At 45.0% G+C, this 15,164-nt stretch overlaps 1 protein-coding gene across 15 annotated transcripts in view; it reads left to right on the top strand.

Annotated features, from left to right (window-relative positions):
- FGFR2 (fibroblast growth factor receptor 2) overlaps positions 1-13,878 on the top strand; it is a 107,519-nt gene extending 93,641 nt beyond the window's left edge. For 12 of the 15 annotated variants that reach the window (XM_019953097.2, XM_070780952.1, XM_070780951.1 and 9 more), the window contains 5 exons: positions 5,172-5,294; positions 5,854-5,924; positions 7,205-7,342; positions 9,003-9,108; positions 12,176-13,878. In XM_019953097.2, coding sequence (XP_019808656.1) covers positions 5,172-5,294; positions 5,854-5,924; positions 7,205-7,342; positions 9,003-9,108; positions 12,176-12,340 — 603 coding nt within the window. In that variant the 3' untranslated portion in view covers positions 12,341-13,878. Of the gene's footprint in view, positions 1-5,171; positions 5,295-5,853; positions 5,925-7,204; positions 7,343-9,002; positions 9,109-12,083 lie in introns of all 15 variants that reach the window. The other 3 variants (XM_070780955.1, XM_070780954.1, XM_070780947.1) reach the window with 1 other exon arrangement.
- Positions 13,879-15,164: the final 1,286 nt, after the last annotated feature.

Genomic DNA, 15,164 nt, shown 5'->3' with positions numbered 1-15,164 from the left:
CAGTGGATGTTAGCAATTTGATCTCTGGTTACTCTGCCTTTTCTAAAACCAAGACTAGCAAGGAGAGATAAGAAAGCCTTCCTCGGCAATCAATGCAAAGAAATAGAGGAAAGAAACAGAATGGGAAAGACTAGAGATCTCTTCAAGAAAATTAGGAATACCAAGGGAACATTTCATGCAAAGATGGGCTCGATAAAGAACAGAAATGGTATGGACCTAACAGAAGCAGAAGATATTAAGAAGAGGTGGCAAGAATACACAGAAGAACTGTACAAAAAAGATCTTCATGACCAAGATAATCACCATGGTGTGACCACTCACCTAGAGCCAGACATCCTGGAATGTGAAGGCAAGTGGGCCTTAGAAAGCATCACTACGAACAAAGCTAGTGGAGGTGATCGAATTCCAGTGGAGCTATTTCAAATCCTGAAAGATGATGCTGTGAAAGTGCTGTACTCAATATGCCAGCAAATTTGGAAAACTCAGCAGTGGCCACAGGACTGGAAAAGGTCAGTTTTCTTTCCAATCCCAAAGAAAGGCAATGCCAAAGAATGCTCAAACTACCGCACAATTGCACTCATCTCACATGCTAGTAAGGTAATGCTCAAAATTCTCCAAGCCAGGCTTCAGCAATATGTGAAGCGTGAACTTCCAGATGTTCAAGCTGGTTTTAGAAATCAACAATAAACGTGGGCACAAAAGTAAGCATGTTGAAAGGCTGAGAATCGTGCTGTGGAGGAAGCCCCTGGCATGGGGGCAGGAATGGGGGGTTGGAGGATTTGGGGACCAAATGTGATGGCTGAGCCCTCCTGCAGAGGGACAGGCTGTGTGGAGGCAGGCCCTGCTCATTCCAAAGCTGACAGCCCCAGGCAAGACTCAGCTCTTAGCGCTGGGGAAGCCTCCAAGGGGCTGCTGCTACTGCTGCTGCTAAGTCGCTTCAGTCGTGTCTGACTCTGTGTGACCCCATAGACGGCAGCCCACCCGGCTCCTCTGTCCCTGGGATTCTCCAAGCAAGAATACTGGAGTAGGTTGCCATCCTTCTCCCCTCCAAGGGGCAGTGATTTGGATCAGGTTCACAGTATAAAGCCGGCTACTTGTGACCATGGTTTTGGCTAAGGTTTATTGGCTCCGACAGATACCAGAGAAGTAGATTGCTTTGGGATATATTTTGCCATCAGGACAGTTAAAGGATGGAGTAGATACGGGAGGGAGAGGAAGAGGGACCAAGGATGACTGCTGGATTTCCACCTTGAGAAACTGGACGGCGGTATGATGGTGGTACAGCTTATCAGGATGAGGAAGATGGGAGGGGCAGGGGCGGTGGCAGGAATTGATTCCGGTGGGAAACCCCAGGTGCATTTCCAGTATGTCCGAGGGTCATTCAAAGGCAGATGTCCGCCAGGAAGCTGAAGGCTGCAGCTCAGCTCTGGGGGGCTAGGTGAGGCACTGGAGCCAGTGAAAAAGGTATAGGTTCAGGGCACAGGAACGGATGAGTTCACCTTGGGCAGGGAGGTTGGGGAGAGGCAGAAACAGAAGCTTGGAGTCAAACCCTGAGAAACCTCTCAAGTCCACAGATTGACTTAAAGCACAGGAAAAGACGGAGGAGACACCCTCAGAGGAGGAGGAGGAAACCCAGAATGTGGTTTAGAGGTCCAGAGAGGAGTCTCGGGAAGGCAGAAGGAGGAGACAGAAGATGGTTGAGTCCTGCCCCACCACCCGCATCGCACCCTGGCCTAGAGGATCAGAGCCTTCCTGCTTTGCTGTGTGGTGTGGTGGAAAGAGAACAGAGGATCAGATGAACTCAGCAAAATGGGGAAAAGAATACATTTTAGAATGACAAACTGAAAGTACTCTTATTAGGAGTACTGTAATCATAATTACACTACTAATCACTACCACTTTTTGAGAGCTTAATGTCCAGCAGACCTGGGGCAAACATTTTACATACAGTATTGTCCGCAACCCCAGAATAACTCAGAAACAGGTGTGTTTATAATCCCTGTCCTCTGGGTAAATATGCTGGGGGCTGTTAGGAAACTCCAGGAAACCTTTGAGCCCAGGTGTGTGTATGTCACTGTGCTCATTTCTGAGATGAGGACTCGTCAGTTCAGAGAATAAAGAGGCTGGTCCCAGACCTGGCGTTTTGCTTTTCTACTCAGCTATCTTGCTCTCAGATATTCCTGCCTCTCTGGACCAAGAAGAGGACCGCTGGAGAGGCATTGGGAGTTGAAATAAGAAAGAACTCAGGAGGAGTGTAAAGGATTCTGTGTGTATCACAGGTGTATATAAAGAAGACCAAGAAGATGAGGAGAAATGCCGTGTGCTGGGGCTTCATTTGCCAACCCAGGGTGGAATTGAGGGGACAGAGTCTGTTTCCTAAGGCTTTGCAGTCGTGTTTCCAAAGCTCTTTGCCAAAGGCCACCTGTAATTAAAGACCTAGAACAGGTTTAAGCAGGTTCTAGATGAGGATCTTAAGGATGGTGCCCTGAGTGGAACCTGCTTCTAAAACTGGAGGGCTTATTTCGGGTAGTGGAAAATGGAAAAGCAGGGGACAGGTCAGATCCTAGCTGTGCCACACGGATTCTGTCCCAGTGGAGGGCAATGTGTTTGTTAGAGACCTGAGGAACTGTTGGCTGTGACATCTGGCTCATTGCTGATGGAGTGTAATTAGAAATTCAGCTGAGTGGACATTGATGGGGTCAGGCTCTGTGCTGGGCGTGTAGAGATGAACCTGCAGTCCTGCGCTTAAGCTGGAGACACTGGAGATGGACAAGTTAAGAGACACTGTGATGTGTACAGTAACACAGTGGGTGACGTGGTATTTGAGCCTTATCCTAGTTATGCAAGCCTTTCTATTTTTAGTGTAAAGTACACTAATTTTTCTTTTTTATAAAATCTTAAGGACAGTTAAACCTCCAAGGTGTTTAACTTTTAACAGCTGTTTTTATTTTTGCTGGTTTTTTTTTTTTTTTTAAGCTTAGCTTCCTCATCTTTATAATGGCTATGATAACACCCATCTCATAAGTTGCCTTGGAAATTTAATGTGATCAGCTGTGCAGAGGCACCCAGCACACTGTCAGGGTCATAGAGGTACTCGTCTTCCTTCCCTTAGGGACCCATTGACCTTCGTTTATTTAAAGAAAAAAAAAGGAATACCAGATATTCCAAAGAGCTCTAGTTATATAAAACGGCCAGCTCTTTGCACTGGAGAACAACTCAGATTTCTGCAGATGATGGAAGTTTGGCTTGACATTGATTATTTTCTTTTTCTTGGGTACTGGTTCCAAGTCTCTTCTTGTTCAGCCCAGAGGGTGGGCTTTGGTGTTTCCCAGCCCCCCGGGACGCAGGAGGCTGGTGATGGATTCTGGCTTTCACAGTGAAAATGGAGGTCGCCATCACGGTGACTCGGAGTTGAGCCCTTATGTGTGGTCGGAGCCCCGTGCACAGGGAGCCAGATTCTTCTGACCGCATGGCTTGCCAAACGCACAGAGTCTTGTCGGCGGGGAGCACACCACCGGGAGAGTTTGGCCCAGGACTTGGAAGTTCCATTTGAAGAGGCCTCCAAAACCAGGAACCCGGCTCCTGCCCCGACCGGATCCCCGGGCGGCTTCTGGGAGCTCTCACATTTCCTGCTTCCATTCTGGCCGGGCACAGGCAGCGTGTGGGCTTCTCTTGCTTTCTCTTCAATGACCTTAGCCCATCCAGGGGGCCACAGACGGGGATTAAAACAAGGACTAGTTGGAGGGTGGGTGGAAAGAAATGATTCCTAATTCATTCTTCAGGGAGAGTTTGGCTTGCTTCTTTTTAAAATGGCCTGTTTCTTGTAGTATCTATCTAAAATCAGCCCCATCTCACCCATATCAGAGGGGTTGCTAGGAGTCTCTCCTTCATATAATACTTTGCCTTTGCCCAGAACCTGTGTAAAAGGCTTTGTTAGGGATGTTTGTTTACTTCTGTCTACCTTACATTTCCAAAAACAGGAGGTGATGATTTGGGACCCCAATTACTATGTATCCTGATGAAATTTTGGTATATTAAAGTACAACTAAAATGCTTTCAACAGCTTACAAAAGCATATCATTTGAGAAAGGAAATATAGAAGTTACAAGAACTAGAGCTTTCTGAGACTGAAGAGATCGCATCAGTACCATGAATCGACTGCCCTGCAGTAAGCATCTCAGTGCCTGGCCCCTGTGTATGTGGCAGATATAGGTTGGGCCCTGTGTGGGGGCCAGGTGTTGGGTGAGAACTGGACAGAGAATTTGGATAGACAGGCAGTGATTTTGATATAAGCCCGGAACAGATATGACCAGCTCCTTCAGAAACGAAATTTGAGGGAAACAGAAAAAAAGATGCAACAGGGCTAAGTCTGGAAGCACAGAGACTGCCGTGCAGACATTGTGGCCTCCTGTGGGGCACGGGGGTGGGCAGTGATGAGACCCCGGACTAAGCTGGTGGCAGTGGGAAGGGAGCTGGGTGGACAGATCGGAGAGGCATTTGGGAGTTGAAATCAAAAAGAACTTGGGAGGAGTGTGTAAAAAAGTCTGGTGTGTATATCACAGGTGTGTATGAAAAAGACCAAGAAGATAAGAGTAGAGACCTTGAACTTAAGGTGCCAAAGGGATGTGGCAATGTCCTGTAGCCTGATAAAAGTGAGAATCTGGATCCCAGGAGAGAGGTCAGGATAGAGATAAGAATTTGAAGATCTTTCCTATGTAGCTAAGAATGGGAGCCATGAGGATGTATGGAAATATACAGAATTAATGGGACAGGTCCTCTGTTTTGAGGGAGAGAGGAGTTAAGCCAAGGAATCTGAAGGGGTGGGGAGAGAGGAGGAGAGTGAGCCAAGAGAAGGGATGGGGTGGAACTCAGCAGGGGGACAGCCTCAAAAATGAGCAAGAAAACAGGGTCCTGAACTGCAGAGAGGAAAAAATTCCATTTGAGTCTTCACAATGTGAAGGATGCCAGTCAACTGAAGTTAAAAAGGCATGTGGTTTCTTATCTACCTTTGCTCTTTGAAATAGTTGGGGCCTTAGTCTTTAATTAGAAAAGAAACACCAATTTTTGACTTCAGTTGTATTTTCTGTCTACATTGTAAGAAGTGCTTGTGTTACCTTTTTATCCTTACAGCATTTTGAAAGAAGTTTTTTTTTTTTTTTTTTTAATTTCAGTGCATTCATCGAGATTTAGCTGCCAGAAATGTTTTGGTAACAGAAAACAACGTGATGAAAATAGCTGACTTTGGACTGGCCAGAGATATCAACAATATAGACTATTACAAAAAGACCACAAATGTGAGTCTACGGTGATGATTTGGTGGGAGGGTGTTGGGGGCACGGAGCATTCCAGGTGAAAGATAACGTTCAGAACTAGAACAACCAATGCCTTTTTATTCCTGCTCGTTGGCTTTACTCCTTACAAACTTCTCAATAAGCAAATTCAGGCTTAACTCTTACTAAGAGTTAAGACTCTCTCAGTAAAAGTGAACCAGTCTTATATACTGAATAATCAGCCTCTAGGATCTTCACAAGGCTCCTCGTCCGGAAATTCCCTAGCAAAGATTGGAGCTTGTGAGTTTCTGGGTTAATTTTCACCTAGAAACGGGCCAGGGTGTGTCAACGTGCTGGGGAAGATGTATGATCACGAGGAAACGACCCTTTATCAACATGTCCGTATCTGTGCATCACCCACACTCTGCATAGTCCCTTTGGAGCATATTTTTTTCACTAATGACTCTCCAGCAAAAACCATTAGAGTGTCAGCTCTTAAAATAAACAGGGCACAGCCCAGTGAGGGCTGCTAAAGTAAAGTGGTTTTAGTATACTGGGTTTGACATTTCTTCCACGCTCGCAGGGCCGACTTCCGGTCAAGTGGATGGCTCCCGAAGCCCTTTTCGACAGAGTGTACACCCATCAGAGCGATGTGTGAGTAACTCCCTTGTCGCTGCCTTCTCCCTGGGGTTGACTTGCAGAAATCTTGTCCGTTCCTCGCCTTCCTTCCTTCTTTGGTGCCTGCTGCATTTCACACACGCAGAGAAGGTGCAGGAGCCAGCCTTAGAAAGGACGGATTTTCTGCTAGGCTGGTAACCAATGCTCTGTTACTAATCTGCCTGGCTTCAAAGCACACGGGAGGTGGAACCGCTAACCTGCTCCTGCCAGAGCGGAAGCTCCCCCCTTGAACTCACTCACGGATGTGCAAGTACAAAGCTGCCATCTAATTTGCCAAGCTGTTGGCATGTTCTTTGCGCTCTTCAACTTTTCCTTCTTGAGAGCGGTTTGTCGTATTTTCCCCATCCTAGGTTTGTCCTAACAGGGAGGCTGGTTGGGATGAGATCCACTCAGGGGATCTCCACAGAGCCTACTCCCTGTTTATCCTTTGAAAAATGTCCAACCTCGTCTTTGCAGCCTTGATAACATTACAGCAATAGAGTGAAAACTCTACAGTATTTCAATTATGATACGCTTAAAAATACCATCAGGGCTAGGCTCCAAGCGGTATTTTAGAATTCTAGCTTTGGAAATCTGGTGGAAAGATGTTACCATTGTGAGAAACTGGGTGAGAGGTACAGAGGATCGCGCTGGTCTATTTTTGTAAGTTCCTGTGAATCTATAATTATTCCAAAAGTTAAAAAGTTAGCTGAGCTACTCTTGTGTGGGCAGGAGGGTTTCTGGCGCAGGCATGGAGCCCGTGCCACGGCCACTGGTTCTCTTCAGCAGTCCTAGAAGGAGAGCCTTGTGGTTTCCAGTTTTGCAGTGAGCTGCTTCTCTTGCTGTATACAAAACTGAAGTCAGTTTCATTTCTGAAACTCACCCTAATAGAATCAGTGAGGGTGTGTTTCCAGCATAGAAGCTCATGTTGATAACGCTGCATAAAGACAAAGAGTTTTATTTGAAAGTGGTAGACGGAGGAAGAAAGAACCAAATTTCCATCCCTTGTTTCCCCTTCCCACCCTCCCCCAAGAGTGATGGTTTACCATCACTTATCTGTTGTCTGCTGATGGAAAATTCCATCAGAATATCTCCTCATTGTCATCTGGGGATGCTTTCTGGGGGCAGGAAGGGGCAGGTTGGATGAACTGCAGGAGGGCCCCGGTCATTTGTCTTTGAATGTAAGAAGCACGGGGGAGTTTGTTTTCTTAACTGGGTGTGTTTAGGTTTCTGTGATTCAGATGGGTTACTAATGCTGTTTTCTCCCCTCTTTGCAGCTGGTCCTTCGGGGTGTTAATGTGGGAGATCTTCACGTTAGGGGGTTCGCCCTACCCAGGGATTCCCGTGGAGGAACTTTTTAAGCTGCTTAAGGAAGGACATAGGATGGACAAGCCAGCAAACTGCACCAACGAACTGTAAGGGCTCTTGTCTCTCCTGATGCCCCAAGGGGACCCACCACGCCACTAACGCTTCTCCTGGCTGGTTCCGTTTCCTTAGGCCCCCAGGTTTCTAAATACGTCCTGAGAAAAAGAATAGCGGAGACTTCTGGGCTCAATCCCAGAACTGAGATAGAGAGTTCCATGGACAGGCCTGACTGTCCAAAAGAAAGAGCATCCTCCTGAGGTGGTGTGGCGTGAGCTTTACCCCACTGAGGTGTTGAGTGCTTGGCCGAGGGCTCCCAGCCATCCACAGTGAGCCCCCACAGTAATCTTCCTGGGCCACTGTGCTGTCCTCGCTGTGAGAGGAAGATACATCAAGCCTTCCCTCATGCACAAGCCTGAGACCCATGGGGCTGCCTCCATTTCTTATGAGTGGTCTGTGGCCTCTGCACTGTGAGTAGAGAGTGGGTGCTTCTGCAGCCTCTTTGTGACCATTGCTATTATAGATGGATTTTGACCACAGCCCTCAGGGTGAATGAACTAGTGTCTGCTTATCTATATTTTAGCCATATTTCAGTGCAGAGGATTAAAAATTTGTCCAGGTGCTAATATAGTCTGACTGTTAATCCTGATCTGACTATAAAACTGGTTTCAAGCAAAACCTACCCTGTACTTTAAGTGGAATTACTTGTGTTGGTGACAAGCGTCTTGTGCAGTAAAATCAGCGCTTTGAAAAGGTGTTTCTCCTCCCAGCTCCCAGTGTCAACTAAGGAGAGGGATTGTTCCAGAGACTGCAGTCTCTTGGGTATTGTTTCATGGGGATTTTATATCAGTAATCCCATGAGTGCTTTTCGGTGCACAGTGGGCATCAGATGAATGGTCACATTTTATAGTATATTATATAAAGGCATTTATTGTGCTCCTTGTCATTCCTGGGGCTTTTTCTACTATAGAGGGTCTGTCGAAACCCATCGTCAAGATAAGGCCTGGGAGCCTAAGCCTGTCCAGGAGTTAATCAGGAAGTGAAGGCATAGCTCAGTGACGACAGATTAATTCATAAGAACCTTGCCTTAATGTTGTGCTTATCAAACTTCAGTTTTTCAAAACTGAGGAACCTTTGTCCAGAGTGTCAGGCAGATAACAGTAGAGCAGCTTTGGTCCTGGCAGGGGTGTGTGGGGAGGGAAAACTGGATTCCCACCCACCCCTACCTGGCTCTTCCCACAGTGTCCAGAAGTGTGGAAATGTGATGCCCTTTTATAAGTCACTGCCACAGGGATACTGGAAGTCAACCAGGAAAACAGAAGTGTCTTTTTGGGTTTTTGGCCGTACCACATCGCTTGTGAGATCTTAGTTCCCCAGTTAGGGATTGAAGCCCAGTCCTTGGTGGTGAAAGCGCTGAGTCCTAACCACTGGACCACCAGGGAATTCCCAGAAGTGTCTTTTTTGATGGTGTAGATACTGTCCTAAAGCATTTTGCATAAAGTGATGTTTTTGTAAATCAAAGTGCCTTACAGAGAAACTAAGCAGTGTCTCTTTTGGCAGAGTGGATCACCACCTCCTAATTCAGTTGCTAGGGCAGTTCTGATACATTTTCATAACTGAGGACATCTCTCCATACTGACTGTTAAGAGTGGCTTATAGCCACACCCCTAGTCCTCAGGGAAGTAACTCACCAAGGAAATCCATCTCTTCCAGGTATATGATGATGAGAGACTGCTGGCATGCGGTACCCTCACAGAGACCCACCTTCAAGCAGTTGGTAGAAGACTTGGATCGAATTCTCACACTCACAACCAATGAGGTAAGAGCCTCCTTCCAGAAGCCAAGGGTCCTTGCTGGGGAACCCCTGTATAGCTTTTGAAATGCAGCCTCCCCAGTGGAAGTCTGGGGTACAGTTTATCATTGTTCCAGGGCTCAGATAGACTGAAACCATGTTTCTCCCAAACCCTGACTTTTCTTGGAACTTCATCTTGAGAGTTGCGACTCACAAAACCAGACACAAAGGGCCCCACCTGAGGCTGCCCCTCACTGTGGCATGTGGGTGGTGGGTCCACGGTGTGTGTGTGTAGGAAGATGGGGAAGGGGAAAAAGATGTCCAAAACTGCAGCATTTAGATTTGAGTGGGAGGGAGCTGGGGTTTCTGTGCTGGTTGGATTCCTTGCCCTGCTCATTAGCGTGAGGGCTGCTGGTCATTACTCTGAGGGCCGCTGGTCATTACTCTGAGGGCTGCTGGTCATTACTCTGAGGGCTGCTGGTCATTACTCTGAGGGCCGCTGGTCGTTACTCTGAGGGCTGCTGGTCATTACTCTGAGGGCTGCTGGTCATTACTCTGAGGGCTGCTGGTGGTCCATTACCAATGAACTTGTTGGGATGAAGTAAGTTGTGCCATTCCAGCTTCTATATAACGCAGGATGGTCATAGTGTATACATACAGAGTCACTCCTTTAATGAGTGAAAACTTTTGATAAAATATGTATCTTCTATAAAACAGTTATAACCTATAACAACAAAAGAAACCCCCTTCTGTCACTCACTGTCCACACTCAGCCATGTCAGTGGCTACTTCATGCAGAGAGAGTGATCTTTGGTTGTAGAAAGAAAGTGATGTGAGCAGGAAAGGTGATAAACCCATCAAAGCCAGAAAAAAAACCCACAATAGAGAGAAATAGTGAATTAATTAGAGATATTTAATGAGGATATAGAACAGTGTTCCCCCAGACAGGGGGAGAAAACCCCCACAATTGTCTTAATAACAACAGAAAAGATTAAAACTGCCTAAACATTTTAGAAGGAAAAGAATACATTTATTTTAAAATAATGTATTTAATAGTTTCAGATTGATTTTTTAAAAATAATTAAATGTTGTGATTTGAAGCCTTAAGCCAGGAATATTATCTGTGTGTCTGACTGTGGCTGATAAAGGGAGAGATTGCATTTAAATGAATACAGCTGACCTTCAGAAGTTGAAAGGAAAGGAACAGTTCAAGGGGAAAAAAAAAAAAAAAACAACCAACTTTCTTCTCCTGCCAAAACTGTTGTTTCTAGTATAAGTTCCTTTAACCCTAGACTTGGAATTCACTGATATCTCTAGGTTTTTTTTTCCCCTATCAGATCTGAACATTTATGGCTTCAGTTAGAAACTGAAAAAGCACTAAAGTTCCATTTTAATGATCCTGTATCCATGCTCTATGCCATTTATTTATATATTTACATTTAAAGTGAGCCTGTTTTCACCCTGAAACTTACATCTAGCATCCTAAAATTGAAAAAAAAAAAAAAAAAAAGCAGAATGCCATATTGTCCAACGGATATAAAAATCGAAGTTCTTTCCTTCTGAAAATCATTACCACATGCTGGAGAAAAATGGTTCCATTTAGGACAAAATTTCATTTTTTATCATTGTAAGCAAAAAAGTTCTCTTTTGATGTGGTGGGCGTGTTTGTTTCCAGTCGTGTGGTTCATGCTGATGTTGTTGGAGCTGACACATCCCCCATTCTTGGATGGGGACTCTTTTTCTTGCCAAACCTGGTGATGAATTATAGGGGTGGGTTGGGTTTTTTTTCCTTTTTTCCTGTCTGTTAAAATGTATAGTTGCCAACATTCTGTGGGCCCTTCTCTGATAACACCAAGGCTAGTTGTGCTGTGGTCTACACCTTTTTATCCCCTTCTCAGCAAAACCACGCATCATGGTATACTCCTTGGCTTTTGGGGGTGTGAGCAGAAGCACCCCAACATGCTAGCCTGGATGAGGCAGTGAGACCCAGTAGGGCCCCAGTTTAAAAATCTTTTCATAGTTTGCAAACCTTTTATGTCAAGGGCCAGACAGTCAATATTTTTAGCTTCATGGGCCTCTTTGTGGATCTCTGTAGCAACAGGCGCAGACAATGTGTAAATGAATAAATGTGTCTACGTTCAGATAAAACTGGATGAACCCTAAAATTTAAATTTTAGGACATTTTACATAGTTTAATACCATGAGATGTTATTCGTCTTTTGATTTTTTTTTTTTTCCCCCTTTTTCCCAACCATTTCATAAAGTTAAAAGCCATTCTTAGCTCACGGGCTGCACAAGAGGAGGTAGAAGATTTTCACCCTGTTTTAAGTCGAAAGAAATATTATCTGGGGGCCATTGGGTGGGTTTTCCGAGAGCAGCACCAGCTTCAGGGAGCAGAAGAGCCCTTTTTGAATTTCAAACCTGCAAAACTTTGAAATGTAGCCTGCGTTTTCCTGAACTGTTCTTTTGCTGTCCATTATGGATGTAACACACATGAGTCTATCCAAGCCTTTTTTGAACCTGTTTACATTTTCAACTCAGAGAGCTTCTGAGAGTAATGAATTGCATCTGTGAAATTACCCGCTGAATGAAGACATATTCCCTTTAAATTATCCTAGAAGCTACAATAGTAAGATGTAATTCGTGACATAAATATTCAGGGTCTCAGCACTGGAAGGAGGTCCTGGACTTCCACAGCTTCTTATATCTTCCCCATTTTGCTCGGCATGGATTTGAACCATGTGGTCTATCAACGAGTCCTGGGGTCTGTGCCCATCGAGGTGACCATTCAGCTGGGTATTAGGGTTCCCCACTTGGCAATAGTTTGTAACTATTGAAGGGTAACCTAGAGGAGATAAAGTCAGGGTCTCAAGGTGGTCTTTGTGGGAGCTAGGCTGGGTGGGTATCTCCCTGCTGGGGGTGCCCCCATCCTGTCCTGACTCCCATATCAACATCCCAAGAGCCTGTGTTTGAAATAAAAGTCTTCTCTTCGCTTCTTTCAGGAATACTTGGACCTCAGTCAGCCTCTCGAACCATATTCACCTTGTTATCCTGACCCGAGATGAAATAAAACGTCTCTCTTCCCTTCTTTCAGGAATACTTGGACCTCAGTCAGCTTCTTGAACAATATTCACCTAGTTACCCTGACACAAGGAGTTCTTGCTCTTCGGGAGATGATTCTGTTTTCTCTCCGGACCCCATGCCTTACGAACCCTGCCTTCCTCAGTATCCACATAGAAACGGCAGTGTTAAAACATGAATGGGCCTGTCCCCCTGTCCCCAAACAGGGTGGCATCAGGAACTTAGCTGTACTGAGCAGGGGGGGCCTTGCCTCCAGGAGCCTGTTGGCTTGGCTTGTATATATGGATCAGAGGAGTAAATATTTGGAAAAGTGATCAGCACACGTGTAAAGAATTTATCCAGTTGGAGACTTGTAATCTTCACCAGGAGAACAAGAAGGTTGTGGGGGCAATGGATTGCCATGGGCCGCCACGTGCTTGTGACCCACCGTGGGTACTGGCTGTGGACCAGCCGGACTTGAGGCAAACACCCGTTCTGCCTGCCTTGTGAATTTTGTAATAATTGGAGAAAATATATGTCAGCGCACACTTATAGAGCACAATTGCAGTATATAGGTGCTGGATGTATGTAAATATATTCAAATTATGTATAAATATATATTATATATTTACAAGGAATTATTTTTTGTATTGATTTTAAATGGATGTCCCAGCGCACCTAGAAAATTGGTCTCTCTCTCTTTTTTTAAAAAATAGCTATTTGCTAAATGCTGTTTCTTACATAGAATTTCTTAATTTTCACCGAGCAGAGGTGGAAAAGTACTTTTGCTTTCAGGGAAAAATGATATGACATTAATTTATTAATGAATTGGTAATATACAAAACAATCGTTTTTTGTGTTTTTTTTTTGGTAATTTAAGTGGCATTTCTATGCAGGCAGCACACCAGACTAGTTAATCTCTTGCTTGAACTTAACTAGTTACCAGATCCTCTGAAAAGAGAAATATTTACAAAATGTGACTAATTTGGGGGAAGTGAAGTTTTGGTTTATTTGTATTTCAGCTCTGCTGTCAGATGATTGGTCTTTAACCACCTAACTGCCCGTATGAAAGAGCCCATTGATGAGAAGGTGTGTTGTCTTGGTGCAGCTTGGTCATTGGGCCCATAAACCTTTCACTGGGCTCCCCAAGACAAACGGTACCAGCGTTCTCCTAAAAAGATGCCTTAATCTGTTCCTCAAAGGAGGAACTCTCATCGAGATGCTAAAAGAATGTTCTGTCCAGCCGCTGGCCTTCTGCCCCTCTCCCCGCCAAGTTGCACATTGATCAGATCAGCCTGCATTCTCTTTGGCGAATCTTCATCACAGCTTCCAGATTTACTGGCAACAGAGAAGTCTCTTAGAATCTTCACGCCCTGTCGGAGAAAATGGAAACACTGAGTTGTTCTGCTGATAGTTTGGGGGATCCTTCCATCTTTTTAAGGGATCGCTTCCGCCTCCTCTGGCAGGATCTCACCGAAAGATCCCGCCCTATGCCAATGTCATGTTACTGCCATGGTGTTCGTTCTGTATGAACGTGTTGTGTTTTGCTTTCAAAACACCTTCTCACTCTGCTCTGGCTGTGCAACATGAATGCGGATGACACTGATTTTTAACGTGTTATGAAATTGGAGAAAGTATTTAATAAAACCTGTTAATTTTTATACTGACAATAAAAATGTTTCTACAGATATTAATGTTAACAAGACAAAATAAATGTCATGCGGCTTATTTTTTTAACCCTTGTGTCTTACCAAGTGGTTTCCCGTGCTCGGAGGCGCTGACTCAGTGCTGCGTGGTATGATCGCCCGGAAGGAAGGCAGAGCTGGGGAGGTCTGTGTTTGCTACAAACAGGTGACTTCTCAGAGGTCTTGGCCAGGACCCACAGTACCTGGGACAGGTGTATCTAGTGGAAAATCAGAAAAGGCTGTCAAATCCTGGCTTCATTGCTTCCTAGGACCCCAGAGTAGTCTGTGTTCCTTTCTGGGCCCTCGCTGCTCCCAGAGGAGCAAATGAAGGGCATGGGAGAGAGCTTTGTGGAAGCGCAGCTGTTCTAAGGATGGGAGACCATCAGAGGGGAGATATTTAGAAGCTCTGGATACTGGGCGCCTTGAAACCTTTTAAGCTGTCTTCCTCATGATGTATGGAAACAACACTTTGCTTCAAATTTTCAAAAAGACAACTTGAGCAGATTTTTAAAATAATTGTACTGTTCCCATGCCACCAAGAATCTGAAGAGGGAAACGGCATTTTGCCTGTTAACAAATATGTATCTGTGACTCTTAAGGCCTCATTAGATCAGCTTGCCAGCCTTCACACCAGCAGAAGAAGACAAAAACAATCTGGCATCTGAACTTAAGCCACGGTCTCAGAACCCTCTGGGGCTGTTGGTGGTTAAAAAGTGCCGTCCTTGGCCAGAACTCAACTTTTCAGTTCAGAATAAAGTATTTCTCTTGGGAAAAAAAGACAAAGGGGATGCCGTCCTTGGCATCTTTGTTCTGTTTGAGGCCAGTAGTGAAGCGAGGGTCTCACCAGCCAATTGAAGAGTGACCTCAGCCCTCGTTCTGCACTTGCCAATCTCCTGCACTATTTGTTATCAGGACAGGGGTATAATACCACCTAAAAGAACGGGATTTAAAAAAACAGGATAATATGGGAATTCCCTGGCAGACCAGTGGTTAGAACTCAGCACTTTCACTCCTGTGACCTGGATTCAATCCCCAATCGGGGAACTAACCCACAAGCCACACGGCACAGCCAAAAAAGAAAAAGATAACATTGTAAATCAGCTAAACTTCAATTTAAAAAAAAATTAAAAATAGGTGAAAGCAGCCTTTTTAAGGAAGTCACGTGTATACAGGAAGACTTCTGTAGCCCTCTGGCCATCTTCACCAGTGGGCTGTGCTTGGTTGGCCAGGCTTTAGGAAGGACTCGATGCTCCATGTTCATGCAATTTCATGATATATCTTCTATATTTTTGAGACTGTTTAGGGGCAGTTTATGGCTTTTACAATGTAAATTATATT

The sequence above is a fragment of the Bos indicus genome, chromosome 26, assembly GCF_029378745.1.
Source record: "Bos indicus isolate NIAB-ARS_2022 breed Sahiwal x Tharparkar chromosome 26, NIAB-ARS_B.indTharparkar_mat_pri_1.0, whole genome shotgun sequence".
NCBI classification, from domain to species: Eukaryota; Metazoa; Chordata; class Mammalia; order Artiodactyla; family Bovidae; genus Bos; species Bos indicus.
The sequence above is the reverse complement of the archived record's forward strand: the minus strand, read 5'-3'. Positions and strand labels throughout refer to the sequence as shown.